Source organism: Leiobunum rupestre, chromosome 11, assembly GCF_980474605.1.
Source record: "Leiobunum rupestre chromosome 11, qqLeiRupe1.1.hap1, whole genome shotgun sequence".
In the NCBI taxonomy this organism is placed as follows: domain Eukaryota; kingdom Metazoa; phylum Arthropoda; class Arachnida; order Opiliones; family Sclerosomatidae; genus Leiobunum; species Leiobunum rupestre.
In genome coordinates, this window is record NC_143394.1 from 11,124,552 (window position 1) to 11,142,352 (window position 17,801).

Genomic DNA, 17,801 nt, shown 5'->3' on the forward strand with positions numbered 1-17,801 from the left:
TATTTACTAGTAGGAGTTCTACTAAATATTTACTAGTAGGAGTTCTACTAAATATTTACTAGTAGGAGTTCTACTAAATATTTACTAGTAGGAGTTCTACTAAATATTTACTAGTAGGAGTTCTACTAAACATTTACTAGTAGGAGTTCTACTAAATATTTACTAGTAGGAGTTCTACTAAATATTTACTAGTAGGAGTTCTACTAAATATTTACTAGTAGGAGTTCTACTAAATATTTACTAGTAGGAGTTCTACTAAATATTTACTAGTAGGAGTTCTACTAAATATTTACTAGTAGGAGTTCTACTAAATATTTACTAGTAGGAGTTCTACTAAATATTTACTAGTATCGCGATTTCCATAGTTAAGGCTTCAATTTTGCAATGCGTAATTTAAATAATAATTTTACGACTAAGTTAAAAATATATGTTTGAATACTTCAGTAGGAATTTACGTTTTAGTAGAAATTCGACTATATTATATTGATTATTTTTACTTTTTTTAATACTATCTACTAAAGCATTAGCAATAAAATATAGAAATGACTGCATCAGTAGATTTTCTACTATTTGATATATTTAAATATCGTCGGCTGAGAGCAAAATCCACGTAACAATGTACACAAATCTTAAGAAATTACGTGGATTTTGCTCTCAGCCGACGATATATTATCCATAGTAGAAATATTTTTCTGCTAGTGCGTTTATGATACTAATACTAATATCATACTATCTAACGAAACGATAGAAATAAAGATAAATGACTATTTCAGTAGAATTTCTACTATCCAACGAGACGTTAGAAATAGAGATTATTACTACTTCAGTAGAATTTCTACTATCCAACGAAACGTGAGAAATATAGATAAATGACTACTTCAGTAGAATTTCTACTATCCAACGAAACGTGAGAAATATAGATAAATGACTACTTCAGTAGAATTTCTACTATCCAACGAAACGTGAGAAATATAAATAAATGACTACTTCAGTAGAATTTCTACTATCCAACGAAACGTGAGAAATATAGATAAATGACTACTTCAGTAGAATTTCTACTATCCAACGAAACGTTAGAAATATAGATAAATGACTACTTCAGTAGAATTTCTACTATCCAACGAAACGTTAGAAATATAGATAAATGACTACTTTAGTAGAATTTCTACTATCCAACGAAAGGTTAGAAATAAATTAAAAATAACTAACTACTTCAGTAGAATTTCTACTATCCAACGAAACGTTAGAAATAAATTGAAAATAAATAACTACTTCAGTAGAATATCTACTATCCAACATCGATCAAATCCAACACTACCAAATTTATAGTAGGTATTTTTTAAGATCATTTCCATTTTAGGAGTCTCATTTTTATTGTTTGCTGGGATATAGTTACTTTTATTTATGTCCAGCATTTCCTATTTCTTAGAATCCTATACGTCTTACCAAAACGACTTCGGATAAAAATAATTCCTTTCTTATGCGGGCAATATTGAAGTCTGTCCATGAGAAAAAAATACGTTGCCCCTGGAATGGATGACTTTTCCCTGAACACTGGTGTAACGCGTGCGGAATACTTCTACAGGCGGCGGTAGGCCAAAAATAGACCTACAGATTTACGTGGTGGAAATATAACTGTGCCGAGGCTTAGATAATTTTTCTTTCAGGCCCTTATCGTTTTGGATATGACGTCCATTCTACGTCACTCCATCAATAAATATAAATATTTATTTCGATTAACTTATAATAATACTATATTTTTTCGAATGTATTACAATAGAATATCACGAAAGACTTGTAAATACATTGCAGAGTCCGAATATAGATAATTGTTTTCAGAATATTCTTAAATATCCTAATTTAGCCAAGGCAGAAGCAGGCCTTCCAAAGTTTCATCTTTTACTAATTTTCTGTTTTAACAATTCGAATTAATTTTAGCGTTTATATGATTGGTATTTGATATGACGACAGTATATAGCTAAGGTACACTACATGATGTTAGTATTTTTAAAAATATAGGAAAATTATCAAACCAATTAGGTATCAGTATTTCAATTTAAAACGTGTAAATGAGTCAGGTTTGCCATAAATTTAAAATATGTCCAAATCTTCTGACGCAAAAGGGGGAACGTACTCTAGCAGACTGTAGGAAACTTGAATACATTTCCCCAAACCAGCTCCTACAGTCAGTACCACGTGAAGTAGAATGGCGGAAAACATAGTCTATGGAACATAATATAAAAATTTCACGACTGACATTTCGTGTAAAAATTATTTATTAAAATGAATATTTAAAAAATAGAATACATTCATTTTAATAAATAACTTTACCATGCAGTTAAATTTTGATATTATAATAACATTTAATGACTCTTGAGTATTCTTAAAATGGCGCTACGCAACATTAGAAGAATTTCCGCGTCTATTTAATAACGGCGATAGTCGGAGTAGAATTACTCCTCAGTCATTACATCAAATGTATATTACGTATTATATTTAATTTAATAAAAATATTTGAATCATGGTGAAATTTTTAAATTTAAATTATGATAGTCTATAGAATTGTCTTACAAGGTGTTTATTGCCGATTTGGTTCAAAGTCGGGCGTAATGTAGACCTGTAGGAGAAATGAAATTTCCCAAAAGGAGACGTTGCACTTCCCATTCGATTTGCCGTGGCAACCGAAAATGTTTTTAACCACTTAAATCAAAAAATCTCCATTTAAAAAAGCATGGGATTTTCTCGGTTTCACCTACGAAAATTTAAAAAAAATTGAGAATCACAAAATGGGTAATTTGGACCACATTTAGGTAAATTTCATCAAGTTTGGGTAAATTGGAACAATTTTGGGGTAAAATTGTAACAATTTTTGGGTAAAATAAGGAAAAAATCTTATTTTTGTTTTAAGTGGTCAAACACATTTTCGGTTAGTGTTCGGAATTGTTTATTCATTATCCACAAATTTTCCGATTTATTTAAAAAACATTGGTAAAACGAATATCATTTTAACTTATTTAATTATGTTTTTACGCAACCAAGCATTTATTTGAATAAAAGTGGGATTTATTTAAATAATTGTTTGCTTTATTTAAATAATAGGCTTATTCACTTTCGACTATTTGAACCTTTTTAAATTTTTATTCAACTATTGGTTATTTAAATAAATATTATTTAAATATAGCCGAGCTTATTTTATTCATGGATAAAAATTAATCGACTGCCGAGCAAATCGAATGGGTAGTGCAACGTCTCCTTTTGGTAAATTTCATATCTCATATAGGTCTACATGACGGCCGACTTTGACTAAAATTGGCAATAATTATCTCGGATACTCTCCTTGCGAGTAGGAAGAGTGGGTGTCTTACCTTGTCGTAGACGTAGGCGGCCGAGAGTTCATTTTCAATGACCATCATGATAATTCCGAACATAGCCATGACGAGAGCGTAGTCGCTAATGCGCTTGCGTTTCTCGAAGAGTGCTTTTCGTCGGCCCAGGCGGTAGCCGACGTTGGGCTTGTGGAAGCCGGAAGCTCCGGGTCCTCCGCTGAAGGACTTGCCCCTCTTTTCGTCGCTGGTGCCCCTGGACAGGCCCCCTCCGCCGCCCCCTTCGGTGTGGACGCCCACCAGCGCCACTTCGCTGTCCAGGTTGTTCGGGTGACCTGCGACACCAAGAAATGCACCCTCAGTTAATATGATCAACGTAATTAAAATATTATTCCTTTGCCAAATTGTTAATTTCCCGGAAAAATAAAATGCGGAAAAATTTCCAGAAATTTTCCGGAAACTTTTCCGAATTGCGGAACCTTTTCCGCAAATCGGAAAAATAAAAAATTGAAACAAATTACTTTTTAAGGGTTTTTAATGTTTTTTTTTTTACTTTTTATCGATATAAAATGTCTAATATCAGTAAACATACTACAAAACATGAATAGTGTTACATTGTTAATCAGTTTAAAGCTAGTCTAGAGGTTTAGTATTACTTTTAGATTCGAAAAAATCAGGCGAAAATGCCGCTTTATTTAAATTTGCAAACAATATATTAGACTAATCATGGAATTAAAACTTTTTTTTTATTTTTTTGGAAAAATACGGAAATTTTCCAAGAAAAAAGGCCTCGGTCATTTTCCAGGGAAAATTTCCCGACTTACAACACTACTTTCATAGCAATGGCACTGAACCAAAGCCAGAGTCGGCTGGTTTAAACCAGTTGCTTTTAAACCCAGTGGTTTTTAAATAAAACCTTGGGAGTTTTTTTTTTAGTTTTAAGTCGGAAAATGACCGAGGCCTTTTTGCCGGAAATGTTTCCGTATTTTTCCGAAAAAAAAAGTTTTATTCCAATATTAGCCTATATAATAATATTGTTCGCAAATTTAAATTTCGAGGCATGTTTTTGATTCAATCTAAAAGTAAAACTAAACCTCTAGACTACTCTAGAATAAAAACTCTTAAAAAGTAAAATATGTTTCATTTTTTATTTTTCCGATTCGCGGGAAATTTACCGGAAATGTTTCCGCATTTAATTTATCCGGAAAAATAACAGCTCTACTTTTTTTTAATAAAAACCGTAATAATTTTCAAAATGTTATTTTAAATATTTGTATTTTTTACTCAAATTAATTTGGTTGTTAATGGTTAAACAACTTGTTAAAATTAATTAAAATTTAAATTTGAGATTTAACTAGATTTAAACCAAAAGAAAAAAAAAGTTTTTTATAATAAAAAAAAGTTTTTCTTTTAATAAAATAAAGTTTTTTATTTAATAAAAAAAAGGTTTTTTTCAACTAAGACGACAAATACACCAATTAAGCCTACAAATAATTGAAAAATAAGACAAAAAGAATTTCTGAATTTACAAGATAAAACATTAGAAATTTTAAAAAAATGAAATTTTAATCCAATGCTTATTTCGGATTTTATAGAAAACAGTGAGGTGATTTTGATGTAAAAGTATTCGATTACGTTTTATGATAGATTAGCAAAAATACGCGGCTGAAGATGACGAAATTTGGATTAATTTGGTACGAACGAACTTCCGGTAGCTTTTGATTGGCTGAGGACGACGATGAACTTGGCGCCATCTCTTATCCGATTTTTCGCGTCGTTAGGCTCATCCGAAACCAGTAAATAATTTAATAATTATTTAATTATAATAATAATAACTGAAACCAGATTTGCCATACTTAAGCTAAATTTTCGTATATAGTTGACGAAAGTATGACATTATAAAATGTACTTAGTAGATTAAATATAATCGCGATTAAAATTATACTTAATTACGGTGACATAATTAAATCGAAGCCTCCCACCTGTTTCTAAGATCCTAATAGGGGAAATTCAACGATAGTGCGCGTGGCGATGCGCGGTAAAAACCTGAAAAGCGCACTCCTCCAGGCGATTCTGATTCCCTATGGTTTTAGCTGTTGTTTGAATTCTGGGTTATTCCGGCGTACGCTTTATGTATTATAAGGTGTATGGGTTATTCCGGCGTACGCTTTATGTATTCTAAGGTGTATGGGTTATTCCGGCGTACGCTTTATGTATTATAAGGTGTATGGGTTATTAATTTGTACTCTTTCATTAAAATACGATAACAGTCTCAGTTTTAGTAATACGCGCTACTACTTGTTTTTAACGTAACTAGCGCAACTTCAGCCTAGATGATGTGAAACCAGGTGGCAGAAATATGGAACTTTATCCGACATTTAAATTTAACCTCGTACGAGTCCTGTCATTTTACTGTCAGCTCGTTTTATGGGTCACGATTGTTTCCTTTTTTGTGCGATTACAAATGCTCCACGTAGATTAATCGCGCTCGTAACGGTACACTTTTTTACATTTTGATGAAATGAGCTTAAAGAGGTTGAAGATGTGTATTTTTAAAAGGGAACATAAATTTTTTTAATTCGTTTTAAAAAAATTTATTTTTTAACAGGCATACTCTAAAGATTTTAAATTGCACTTTAAAATATTTCAACTTCAAAAGTTCGTCCAAAAAATATCGAAATTACGTTTTAAACAAATCAAAACTACACCCTTTAAAATTAAAAATTACGCTTAAAATTTTGTAACTACACTATACAAATTTCAAAGCTACAACTTTAAATTTCCAAATTACGCCCTAAAATTTCCAAATTACACCCTTAAAATTTCCAAACTAAACGAGTACTTAAAATTTCAAAACTAAAAGAGTACTTAAAATTTCAAAACTAAACGAGTACTTAAAATTTCAAAGCTACACCCTACAATCTGCAAAGTTGCACCCTTAAAATTTCATAACTACACTACAAAATTTAAAGCTACACCATTAAAATTTCAAAACTATGCTATAAATAATCCAAGCTAGACCCTTAAAATTTCAAATCTACACCCAACAAATTTCAAAGCTACAACTTTAAAATTTCCAAATTACGTCCTAAAATTTCCAAATTACACCCTTAAGATTTCCAAACTACATCCTTAAAATTTAAAAACTACACCCTTAAAAATTCCAAACTACACCCTTAAAATTTCCAAATTACACCCTTAAAATTTCCAAATTACACCCTTACATTTTCAAAACTAAACGACTACTTAAAATTTCAAAGCTACACCCTACAAACTGCAAAGTTGCACCCTTAAAATTTCATAACTACACTCTACAAAATTTAAAGCTACACCCTTAAAATTTCAAAACTATGCTATAAATATTCCAAGCTAGACCCTTAAAATTTCATAACTACACCCAACAAATTTCGAAGCTACAGCTTAAAAACATTAAAAAAAAAATAAGTGCAAAAAGCGATTTAGCAAATTGATACACCATATTGTAGTAGTTTTCCGTCTCAACGCCATAGTAAATGCATTGTATTTTTAGATGTACCGCTCCTAATTCGTGTATGCGCTCCGTTATGATCCCATTGTAAATTCCCACCCTCGCGCTGTCCGGCGCGTGACGAGCGTAAACATGGCGTGGGCGTTGACCACGCCCCTTTGAAACTATTCTCGCCGAGGCTTAGGTGGGGAGCCTATTTACCAGTTGATTACTAGGTTATTTTCGACAAACATCCATTAAAAACATAATTTATTTCCATTGTGTCGCATTCAGTGCGAAATTGTTATTAGGAAGGCCCCGTGTTAACGTGGTCAATTGCGATCTTTATTGATTCAGTTACTTATTTACCGTAACTCCTAGCACGGAGCTGATGGCAATGGTTTAACATAAAGGATAGTCGTTGTGTCCGTTTTCTGGGTCATCAACAGAATGGAGCTAGTGATTCTCGTAGTTTTCAAAACCTGCTCTAGTTGGAATAGATTTCAAAAAGTGCCCTAGTACTGGTAGTTTTTGAAGTGTTTAATTGGTAATGAGTTCCAGAATGTGCCCTGGTATTAGAAATTACAAAATGAGCCCCAATCTTAGTAAATTTCAGAATAGGCTACAGTGATAATAGATTTTAGAACAAATCTAGTAGATTTCAAATAGATAAAGTGCCCTGGTATTAGAAATGCGAGAATGTGTTCTAGTGGGTATAGATTTTAGAATATGCTCTGGTGGGTATAGATTTTAGAATGTGCTCTAGTGGGCGTAGATTTCAGAATATGCCTTGGAACTAATAATTTTAAAAGTTTTCCATTGGTAATTCATTCCAGAATGTGCCCTGGTGTTAGAAATGCCAGAATGTGCTCTAGTGGGCGTAGATTTTAGGATGTGCTCTAGTGGGCATAGATTTCAGAATATGCCCTGGAACTAAAAATTTTAGAAGGTTTGCATTGGTAATTCATTCCAGAATGTGCCCTGGTGTTATAAATGCCAGAATGTGCTCTAGTGGGCGTAGATTTTAGGATGTGCTCTAGTGGGCATAGATTTCAGAATGTGCCCTGGAACTATTGATTTTTAAATGGTTTCCATTATTAATTCATTCCAGAATGTGCTCTAGTTGGAACAGATTTTAGAATGTGTTCTGAAACTAATAATTTTACAAGGTTTCCATTGGTAATAATTTCCAGTATTTGTTCTAGTATTAGAAATTCCAAAATGTGCAGTTGTGGGAATAGATTTTAGATTGTGCCCTGAAACTAATAATTTTGAAGTGTTCCATTGTTAATAAATTCCAGAATGTGTTCCAATGGTAATAAATTTCAGAATGTGTTCCAATGGTAATAAATTCCAGAATGTGTTCCAATGGTAATAAATTCCAGAATGTGTTCCAATGGTAATAAATTCCAGAATGTGTTCCAATGGTAATAAATTCCAGAATGTGTTCCAATGGTAATAAATCCCAGTATTTGTCCAAATACCAGAATGTGTTCCAATGGTAATAAATCCCAGTATTTGTCCAAATACCAGAATGTGCTCTAATGTGAATAGATTTTAGAACGTGGCCTGCTACTAGTAGTTTTCAAAAGGTGTTCTAATGGTAATACATTCCAGAACCAACCCTGGTTTTAGTAAATTCTGCAACGCGCACTGGTTTTAGTAAATACCAGAATGTGCTCTAGTGGTAATAGATTCCAGAACGTGCCCTGGTGCTAGTAGTTTACAAAAAGGGTTCTAATTGAAATAAGTTATATAACGTGCCCTGGTTTCAGTAAAGGCCCGAATGGGCTCTAATGAGAATGGATTCCCGAACGCGCAATGGTACTAGTAGTTTTCAAAAACTGCTCTAGTGATAGTAAATTTCCAAAACGCGCCTTAGTTATCCTAGTTTTTGAACCATGCTCTAGTCTTGAGTAGATTCATGACGAGTGATACTCGTAAAATTCTAAAAGGGCTCTAGTCACAGTAGTTTTTGAATGGTGGGATAATAGCTGGATAGCTTCAAAATGTCCCCAAAGATGCCCAATAATCTTTTTAAAAAAAATTTAAAACAATTCTAGTACATTTCAAAATGTGCTCTAGAGATCGTACTGTAGTTTTGAAACTTGCTTTTAAAGGTTTGCTATTATATTTTTAAACGTGCCCTAGAGTCCTGCTAATGTATTTTAAAAGAAAATGTGCTCTAGAGATAGTACACATTCAAATTCGCATTTTAGTTCATTGAATATTTTCAAAAACTAACGTGCGCTAGAGCTAATATATTTGAACAGAAAGTGCGCGCCAGAGCTATTATATTTCAAAAGACCGCGTGCTCTAGAGTTAGTATATTTTCAAACTCGCCCTAGAGTTCAATTAACATATTTCAAAAACTAACACTCGCTAAAGCTCATATATTCCAAAACGAAATGTGCTCTAGAGCTAATATGTTAGTTTTCAAAACCTATCTCCTATTTTATTTCAAAACGTGGCCTAGCCTATTTCGGCAACGTACTATAAAAACCTATTGATGTATTTCAAAATGTGTCCTAAAGTTTTCGTGGTACATTACAAAAACACGTGATCGAGTTAGGTTAGCTTTAGAGACGTTGCCTATTCATCTACGTTTTAGTACGGCCAGTAAAAATCCCCCGTAAACACACCATCAATCGGCAACATTTAAAATCGTGGCCATAAACTAGGAGCGTAATATTAGTGGAAAACAAACCGCGTTATAACGTTGTAAAAGCGTAATAATAAAACGCTTACCATTGGCGATGGAAGTCCTGCCGAAAAGCTGCATGTCGTAATAGTCGGCGCCGGGAGTAGTATCGTCCGAAACCCGGTCGACGCAAAAATGATCCGCTGGCGTCGTCGCTTTTAATACCTCAGCCTCCGTAAACGACGCCGACCGTTCTCGCTTATTACCGAAACTTTTTAGCGCAGGCAGCGCGAGACGTAGAGGCCGCATAGCCTCCTGCACATCTCCGCGAGGGCTTCCCGAGGGAACCAAGGCCTCGCGCCCGACTCAACTCTCGACGCGAAAACGACGATCCGTTCCATCAATCAACATTCTTCAATACAAAAGGCGAGCGCCTCCTTTTATTAAAAATCGTACTATTTTACGGGCTTCGTTTATCGCGGATATCGACGCGGAAGAATACTATAAAAAAAAGAAGGCCTAATAAATTGCCGCGGCTGCCTTTCTCGGAGAACGCGCCACTCTCGATTTCGCGTCCGCCGACGAAATCTCTCTGCGCGGTTCTCCTCCGGCATCGAGGCCTTCCAACCCGAATCAACTCTTTTCTTTGCCATTTCCTTCCCCTTCCTCCACCCCTCCCCATTTTACCCCCCCCCCCATCTCGTTTTATTTTATTTTGTCCCAACGTAATATATCGCGCTAGGAGTGGACGCGTTATTGGAAATAAATTATGCTTGGTGAAGTCGGGATGAATTGTCTTTGGTTTTTAACATTTTGGTGTAGTCCCGCAAAACACTATTTGGATGGCTGGTTGGCATTTACGAGAAAAACAAGTTAGGTTAAGTCGAATTGACATTTTGCGCTTAATTGGTTTGAGATTGAAAATGGGTACGATCTTCGCGACATCTAGTACGTAAAGACGCCAAATCTGGAATGGCGCCTCCTATATATGTCGCTGATTATTATTATTATTATTATAATGTTATATTATTTAAGTAATTCTACAACGTGCCATTTTGTAAATTCAGTTTAAGTTTCTTATTTACCAGGCTCTACGTGGAATGTTTTGTGTCCCTAAAAGTAAACAAGTAACTAATGAGAAACTAACATAGATGGCGCTGTTAATTTTTTAACGAAAATTTAGAACGTTTAGAGAAGTAAATTTAAAAAAATTAAATACAAATACTTAGCTACTAATGTTTTTATTTTAACTTTTATAATAGTAAATTAACACTAATTTACTAACATCACAAGTTCAACCTAATATATGTACTACAACACGTCATCCGACAAAGAGAACCGTATCAAACTATAACTTTCAAACTCAAAAGTGAATTTTGTTTAGTTCGAGAATTCGTATTTTTACTTTTCTTGGGGTCATTTCATTACTTTTTTCGGAATTAACAATTAACTGATTGTAATTACTCTTAATTCGTATTCAAAGCGGGACAGCCAGTCATGACACATCAAATTATTACTTTAGTTCACTATTGCCAATTGAAAGTAAAAATCGTAAATGTTCATTCGGTTTTTACCCATTATCGAGCGAAATTTCAAATAATCGAACCTTCCTAATGCATTTTGTTCGTAGGTGATTTAAGTATAGAAGTTTAATGGTAACTTTCTACGGGATTTTTTTTGGGAAATGTGTTCTTAATGCGGTTTTGTTATTTGATTCGTGTCACGGGTATTTGTCACTTTCATTTCTATTTTGGGCCTTTCCGCCCACGGCTATTAGACTGTTACTTTTTATGATTGCAATGAATGTAGAAGTAAAAATTATCCTATGCAGTTCCCATTAGCCAAAATTCAAATATTCGATGTAGCCCTATGCAATTTAGTCTCGATTTGGGTGCTTTCATTATTACCTTTTTAAATTTATTTTCGTGTACCCGAATTTCGTGTTTAATGTAAATTTGTAGCATTTAAATCAGATAGTTCTGTTCGCACTACCCCAACCACCTTATTACCATCAAGCGAATACTTTCGGATCTTTTGAAGATTGAAAGTATAAAATGTAATGGAATATAAGATTATACTTTCCAGCACGGCTAGCATGATCTCCAAATTAAGCTCCTCCCTCAAACGAAAATACTTCTTTTATTTTCAATTTATAATGCCATCTAGTACCGGTCTGTGAAAACCACTTTTATATTTTGATAATTAGTCACGGAAAAAGTTAACTTGATTCCGAATTTTGTTCGCCAAAGTTTAATTAAAAAACTAAATTTTTAAAATTAAATTTAAATTAACCTTCAAAAAATTTTAAAAGGGGAATTGGATTTTTTCCGGCATATGTCGGTGCTCCACCAAGCAACAACGTACTTCTGCTTATAATGAAAAGGGCTGACTCATAATTTATCGTAAATCTTAATCCGTTCTTGCTTAACCTATTTGTAATTTGCTAAATCAGGGGTGTCCAAATGGCTAACTATTCGCCTTTAAAATATGCCAGACTTTTGTAATAAATAAATAAATTAATTTCTTAATAAAGATATCAAATTATTATAAAAAAAAATAACTAATATAAACAAGGCGATCGTAACCTTCAAAATGGCGTTATTTTAAATTAGAAATTAAGGTCAATAGCCAATTGCTGTATTTAAAGTTTTAAACAAATGCAAAAACCAAACTTTTAAATTTATGTAAAATTGGGACTCAAAATAAAATAAATAAATAACGCGATTACGCGTTGTATATTTTGGTTGTCAAATTTCGTATTCGTATTAAGACAGCCGTCTATGAACCATATGCCTATTACTTTCGATTCCCTATTTAGAAATCAAAATCAAAAATATAAAATTTTCGGAATTGTGGTCCCGTTTTCGTTAATTTCGAAATGAATAAGCCTAGTTCGAATTCTGAAAACTTTAATAACGAATATCGTGTTCTTTTACGGGCTAAATTTGCGTTCTTAATGACATTTGATATTCGTAGCACGTAGGAATCGTTCCAAAGAATTTCTCTCGGAAGCAGGGAGACCAGTCTTAGCGTGTTTTTGGATCGTTTACTGGACAAGAAGAGCGTCGAATGCCTGTACGAATTGGATAGGTCTCACCGCGAAGTTACTGACCTTTGCACCTCAAAATCATTTTGAACGCGGGCTTTTAAAGTTTAAATCCCTCAGTGCCATCTGGAATACATTTTCGATATTTCGAAGAAAGTTATTATTGAAAATTTCTCATTATTTTCTACTTTTTAAAAGGTTTAGAATTATACGCCTCAATGGGCAGGTTAAGCCACATCGTCTAAAACGTGTAGGGACCACTTGTAGTACAATCTACACTCAGCAACAAGTTCCCTCTACACGTTTTCAGGAAGGTGGCTTAACAGGGTTGGCATTTTTTTGATTTTTATAAAAAAAATCAAATAAAACATTTTTTTTTATTTAAATCAGATTTTTATTGATTTTTTTATTTTTATGATTTTAATTAAATTTTCAAAGTTTTATATAATTTAGTACCATATTTTTACCTAAAACAAATATGTTTTAATTTTTAAAGACTTAGTTATGTAGAATGAATTTATTAAATTTGAGCTAATAATCATATAGAAGTTTTTATTTTTTAAAACGTATTTTGGTACTTTTACAAAACAAATTCGGCGGAATCTCCACCTACAGGTAGAATCCAATGCAACATTAGGGGGAAAGTACAAGAAAGATTATATTTAAACCTAAATTATAGCAATTGGCGAGGTTTTTTATTTTAAAAAAATACAATATAAAAATTGATTTAAATCAATAATTTTTTTGAAAAAAAAATCATTGATTTAAATCGCGATTTTAATCGTGATTTAAATCAAGTTGATTTAAATCAGCCAACCCTGTGGCTTAACCTGCCTAAAAGGTCTCCTCCAAAATAAAAAATGTAGCGATAAAATCTTAGTTTAATTGAAGGTTGATAGGATTAAAAATAATTTTATAAGAATAAAATATAACCTATCGAATAGGAGTGGCTAAATTCTGTACACCGATTACAGCGAGTACAGCTTTTGGGTATTCCGTAATCGATGACGTTATCTCTTTAGTACAGTCAAAGCTACGGGCTTGTACACCGATTACGGATAGCGAGACGCCCCCTCAAAATTTAAAATTCTTGGATTAAAATCCTAATTTAATTGAACGTTGATGGAATTAAAAACAGTTTTATAAGATCAAAATAAAAATTAGAATAGTTTTAAAGATTTTTTACCGTCGAATAGCAACGTTAAAATTATCTTAACGAGTTTGTTATAACTTTATACGTAGGACTTTAAGTAAAATCTTTAAAAAAACGTAGGAAAGATAGGATAAATGAAACAATTTCTGGAAATGAATGAGCCTATAATGAGTAGCTTGGTAATAGTTCGTTTAGATGACGTCACTGTTTTCTATAATTTGTCGTAAGACTCAGTGACTGTTTTGGTGGCGAGAAGCAAAACGGCGGACGGCGTGGACTGACCTTTCATGGATGACGGAATGGAGAGAGTCGACTGTGGCTTTCGCAGTTGCTTAAACTGAAACAGGGCCCCATTGACCCGCATGGAGTCCGCGGCGATCTCCGCGATCTCGTTCTCTCGTTCCACTTTGTGCAACTGCCTCAGCGATGTTGTCAGCGGATGGTCCGCCTGCAGCGAACGGTACCCTCCGAAAGAGTGCCCGCCGTGGTGGGCGTGGAAGCCGAGCGCCGCCCCCGACGAGCTCCGCTGCGGCGCGCCGCCTCCCCGCGATGGAGGAGCGCCGGACGCCGCGAAATGTGGCGGCGGCGGCGGCGGGAGGACTGCCGGGCTGCTGGCTTCCGAGGGCACCAAAGGCTGGGCCTCTCCGGCGTTGACGCAGTTGAGGCAGGTGTTCGACAGGCGGACGCTCTCTCTAGAGACGGTGCGGGTCAAGAACGTGTGCTCGAGACGCGAACTGAGGCCGAGCCTGGCGTGCGAAGGCCAGAGGTGCGAGCGGCCGCCTTTCCCGGCCGAGACTGCGGAGGTGAGCGCGCCGCGTTCTGTGGCGCCGACTCCGCCGAAACTGGCCGTGCCGCCGAGGTGTCCCAGTGGCGGGTAGCGGCAGTTGTACGGCGGCCCCGCTACGGTCGCTACGGTCGGCAGAGGCGCGCGGGAAACGGTGACGCGATCGCGCGCGGCGGTGGCGCCACCTCGCGCCGCTCCCGGAAACTGTCCGCCGCACGAGTCGGGCCGGATCTCGGGGCAGGAGCGCGCGTCGCTCGGCTGCTCCAGCGGACGGAACTCCACCAAGGGCAAAGGGCGCTCGGGCTCGCTGTGCATGCGGCCGAGCAGCAGCGGGGCTTGCTTCATGTTGTAGAAGCTGCGCCCGCCGCCGCCGCCCACGTCGTTGTCGCCTTCCGCTTCGCTGATGCTCAGGCTGGGCGGCAGCGCCCCCAAGTGGCTCGTCGGCATGTCGGACGGGTTAGTGGCGACGTACGAGTTGTCCAGTCGGGGCTCGTCCGCGGCCGGGGTTACCATCACCACGGACATCCTGGCATGAGGGCTCCGAGGCCAGCCGATCTCGCTTCCGGGTTACTAAGCTACCGACTTCCTCCGAGGACCTCGTTACCATCTAGTTGTTGGACATATGGCACCTGCAAATACAAAATACACCGATTTTAGATTTAATGACAATGTAAATTAACTCCTTGAATCTAGACAATTTATTTTGACTCAATAAGTTGTATGTTAGTTTCCATAAGCCTTATCATCAACCATTTACCCTCAACGTTATCGTCTCTTTATTATCTTAGTTATCAAAGCGCTTTTAGCATCCTCTTAGTTACCAAAGTGCTTTTAGCATTATCTTGATTACCAAAGCGCTTTTAGCATCCTATTAGTTACCAAAGCGATTTTAGCATTATCTTGGTTACCAAAGCGCTTTTAGCATCCCCTTAGTTACCAAAGTGCTTCGAGAATCATCTTAGTTACCAAAGCGCTTTTAGCATTATCTTGATTACCAAAGCGCTTCTAGCATTCCCTTAGTTACCAAAGCGCTTTTAGCATTATATTGATTACCAAAGCGCTTTTAGCATTATCTTGATTACCAAAGCGCTTCTAGCATTCCCTTAGTTACCAAAGCGCTTTTAGCATTATATTGATTACCAAAGCGCTTTTAACATCCTCTTAGTTACCAAAGCGCTTTTAGCATGTTCTTGATTACCAAAGCGCTTTTAGCATCCTCTTAGTTAAAAAAGCAATTTTAGCATTATCATGGTTACCAAAGCGCTTTTAGCATCCCCTTAGTTACCAAAGCGCTTTGAGAATCATCTTAGTTACCAAAGCGCTTTTAGCATCCTCTTAGTTACCAAAGCGCTTTTAGTATTATCTTAGTTACCAAATCGCTTTTAGCATCCCCTTAGTTACCAAAGTGCTTTGAGAATCATCTTAGTTACCAAAGCGCTTTTAGCATCATCTTAGTTACCAAAGCGCTTTTAGCATTATCTTGATTACCAAAGCGCTTCTAGCATTCCCTTAGTTACCAAAGCGCTTTTAGCATTATATTGATTACCAAAGTGCTTTTAACATCCTCTTAGTTACCAAAGCGCTTTTAGCATGTTCTTGATTACCAAAGCGCTTTTAGCATCCTCTTAGTTACCAACGCAATTTTAGCATTATCATGGTTACCAAAGCGCTTTTAGCATCCCCTTAGTTACCAAAGCGCTTTGAGAATCATCTTAGTTACCAAAGCGCTTTTAGCATCCTCTTAGTTACCAAAGCGCTTTTAGTATTATCTTAGTTACCAAATCGCTTTTAGCATCCCCTTAGTTACCAAAGCGCTTTGAGAATCATCTTAATTACCAAAGCGCTTTTAGCATCCTCTTAGTTACCAAAGCGCTTTTAACATTATCGTAGTTACCAAATCGCTTCTAGCATCCTCTTAGTTACCAAAGCGTTTTTAGCATTATCTTGATTACCATAGCGCTTTAATATACTCTTAGTTACCAAAACGCTTTTAGCATTATCTTAATTACCAAAGAGCTTTTAGCATTATCTTAGTTACCAAAGCGCTTTTAGCATCCCCTTAGTTACCAAAGCGCTTTGAGAATCATCTTAGTTAACAAAGCGCTTTTAGCATTATCTTGATTACCAAAGCGCTTTAATACCCTCTTAGTTACCAAAGCGCTTCTAGCATCCTCTTGGTTACCGTAGCGCTTTTAGCATCCCCTTGGTTACCAAAGAGCTTTAAGAATCCCTCTTAATTAACACTTTCCCAATTAATTACCCAATTATTGACATTAATGGTCGTTCGATGGTGCTGATTATTATTATTACCCTAAAATAAAACCGTCACCGATTGAACCTCGTGTTGCAATTGCCTTATTTACACAACGTCCGCGGTACTCAGAGGTTTCGCAAAAGCAATATTCTCGCAAACTACGGCTCGGTTCTAATGAAAACGAGAATTTCAAAGTTCTTAATTTGTTATTGCAATTGATCAATTTAAACAAAATCCTGAACATAAGCAAATCGTTATTTTTATTACTATAGTGAAACTCAAACATTTTGGGGGTCTTCAAAGAAAACACAAATAAATGTGGGTTATTAAGAAAAACGTGAGTCATGTGGGTTTCGAGTTAGTTTCGGTAATAAACGATATTCCTTTTCCGTTAGGCTTAAGAAATGTACCGATTAAATCTTACGCCCTAGACGTTTCGCCGCGCAAAGTTGAATTTTATAAATAGAGCCGTGAAGACGAACCGCTGCGCTGTTGCCTCTCAGCCAGCTTTTTGTTATAAACAAATCCCTTTGTGTCTCTCCCAGATGTTTCCCAATTCGTTCCACAGATGGAGTCCTCTTCGGCATTCTTCATTATCTTGGCGCCAACCTCCGCGTTACGAAATTTCCAGATGGAACTCTTCTTAATAACGCCGATATGGAAACTCGCCCGATAATCCAGCAAACGAAAGTTAACTTTTTCTTCAGTGACGCCCTCTGTTAGGTCGTAGAAAAATCAAAGCTCGTTTCACTCGTAACGCCCTAGATGTCGCTGCGTGCTTTGCCTCGCTGAGTTTTCCAATCGAAGGCTCTTCTAAGCGAAACCGCTTGATGAAAGCAGCTATCTAGAGTACGTCAAGTTGAAAATATTTGCGATTTAGCACGATTCTTTGGCTTTTTTGCCCACTTGACCATTTTTATGGTTTCGGGGAAGTTTAAAACAACGTTAAATATTCAAAATGGCGGTTTCATTAAAACTAGGAAAATAAATAAGTGGAATAACTATTGAAAATTCTTCATTCTCATTTTTGCAAATTGCATCGCCCACAAAGCACGGGCGTAAAAACGTTAGATAACTAAAATATTAGGCATAACGTAGTTCGCTTATTATATTGCGCACGTGTTCACTAAAAAT

At 36.0% G+C, this 17,801-nt stretch overlaps 1 protein-coding gene across 1 annotated transcript in view; it reads right to left on the bottom strand.

The window, feature by feature from the left end:
• SK (small conductance calcium-activated potassium channel) overlaps positions 1-17,801 on the bottom strand; it is a 351,468-nt gene that overhangs the window by 141,444 nt on the left and 192,223 nt on the right. The window contains exons 2-3 of the mRNA XM_090164054.1: positions 13,912-15,042; positions 3,366-3,658 (exon numbers count right to left, since the gene is read on the bottom strand). Coding sequence (XP_090020180.1) covers positions 3,366-3,658; positions 13,912-14,938 — 1,320 coding nt within the window. The 5' untranslated portion in view covers positions 14,939-15,042. The remainder of the gene's footprint in view (positions 1-3,365; positions 3,659-13,911; positions 15,043-17,801) is intronic.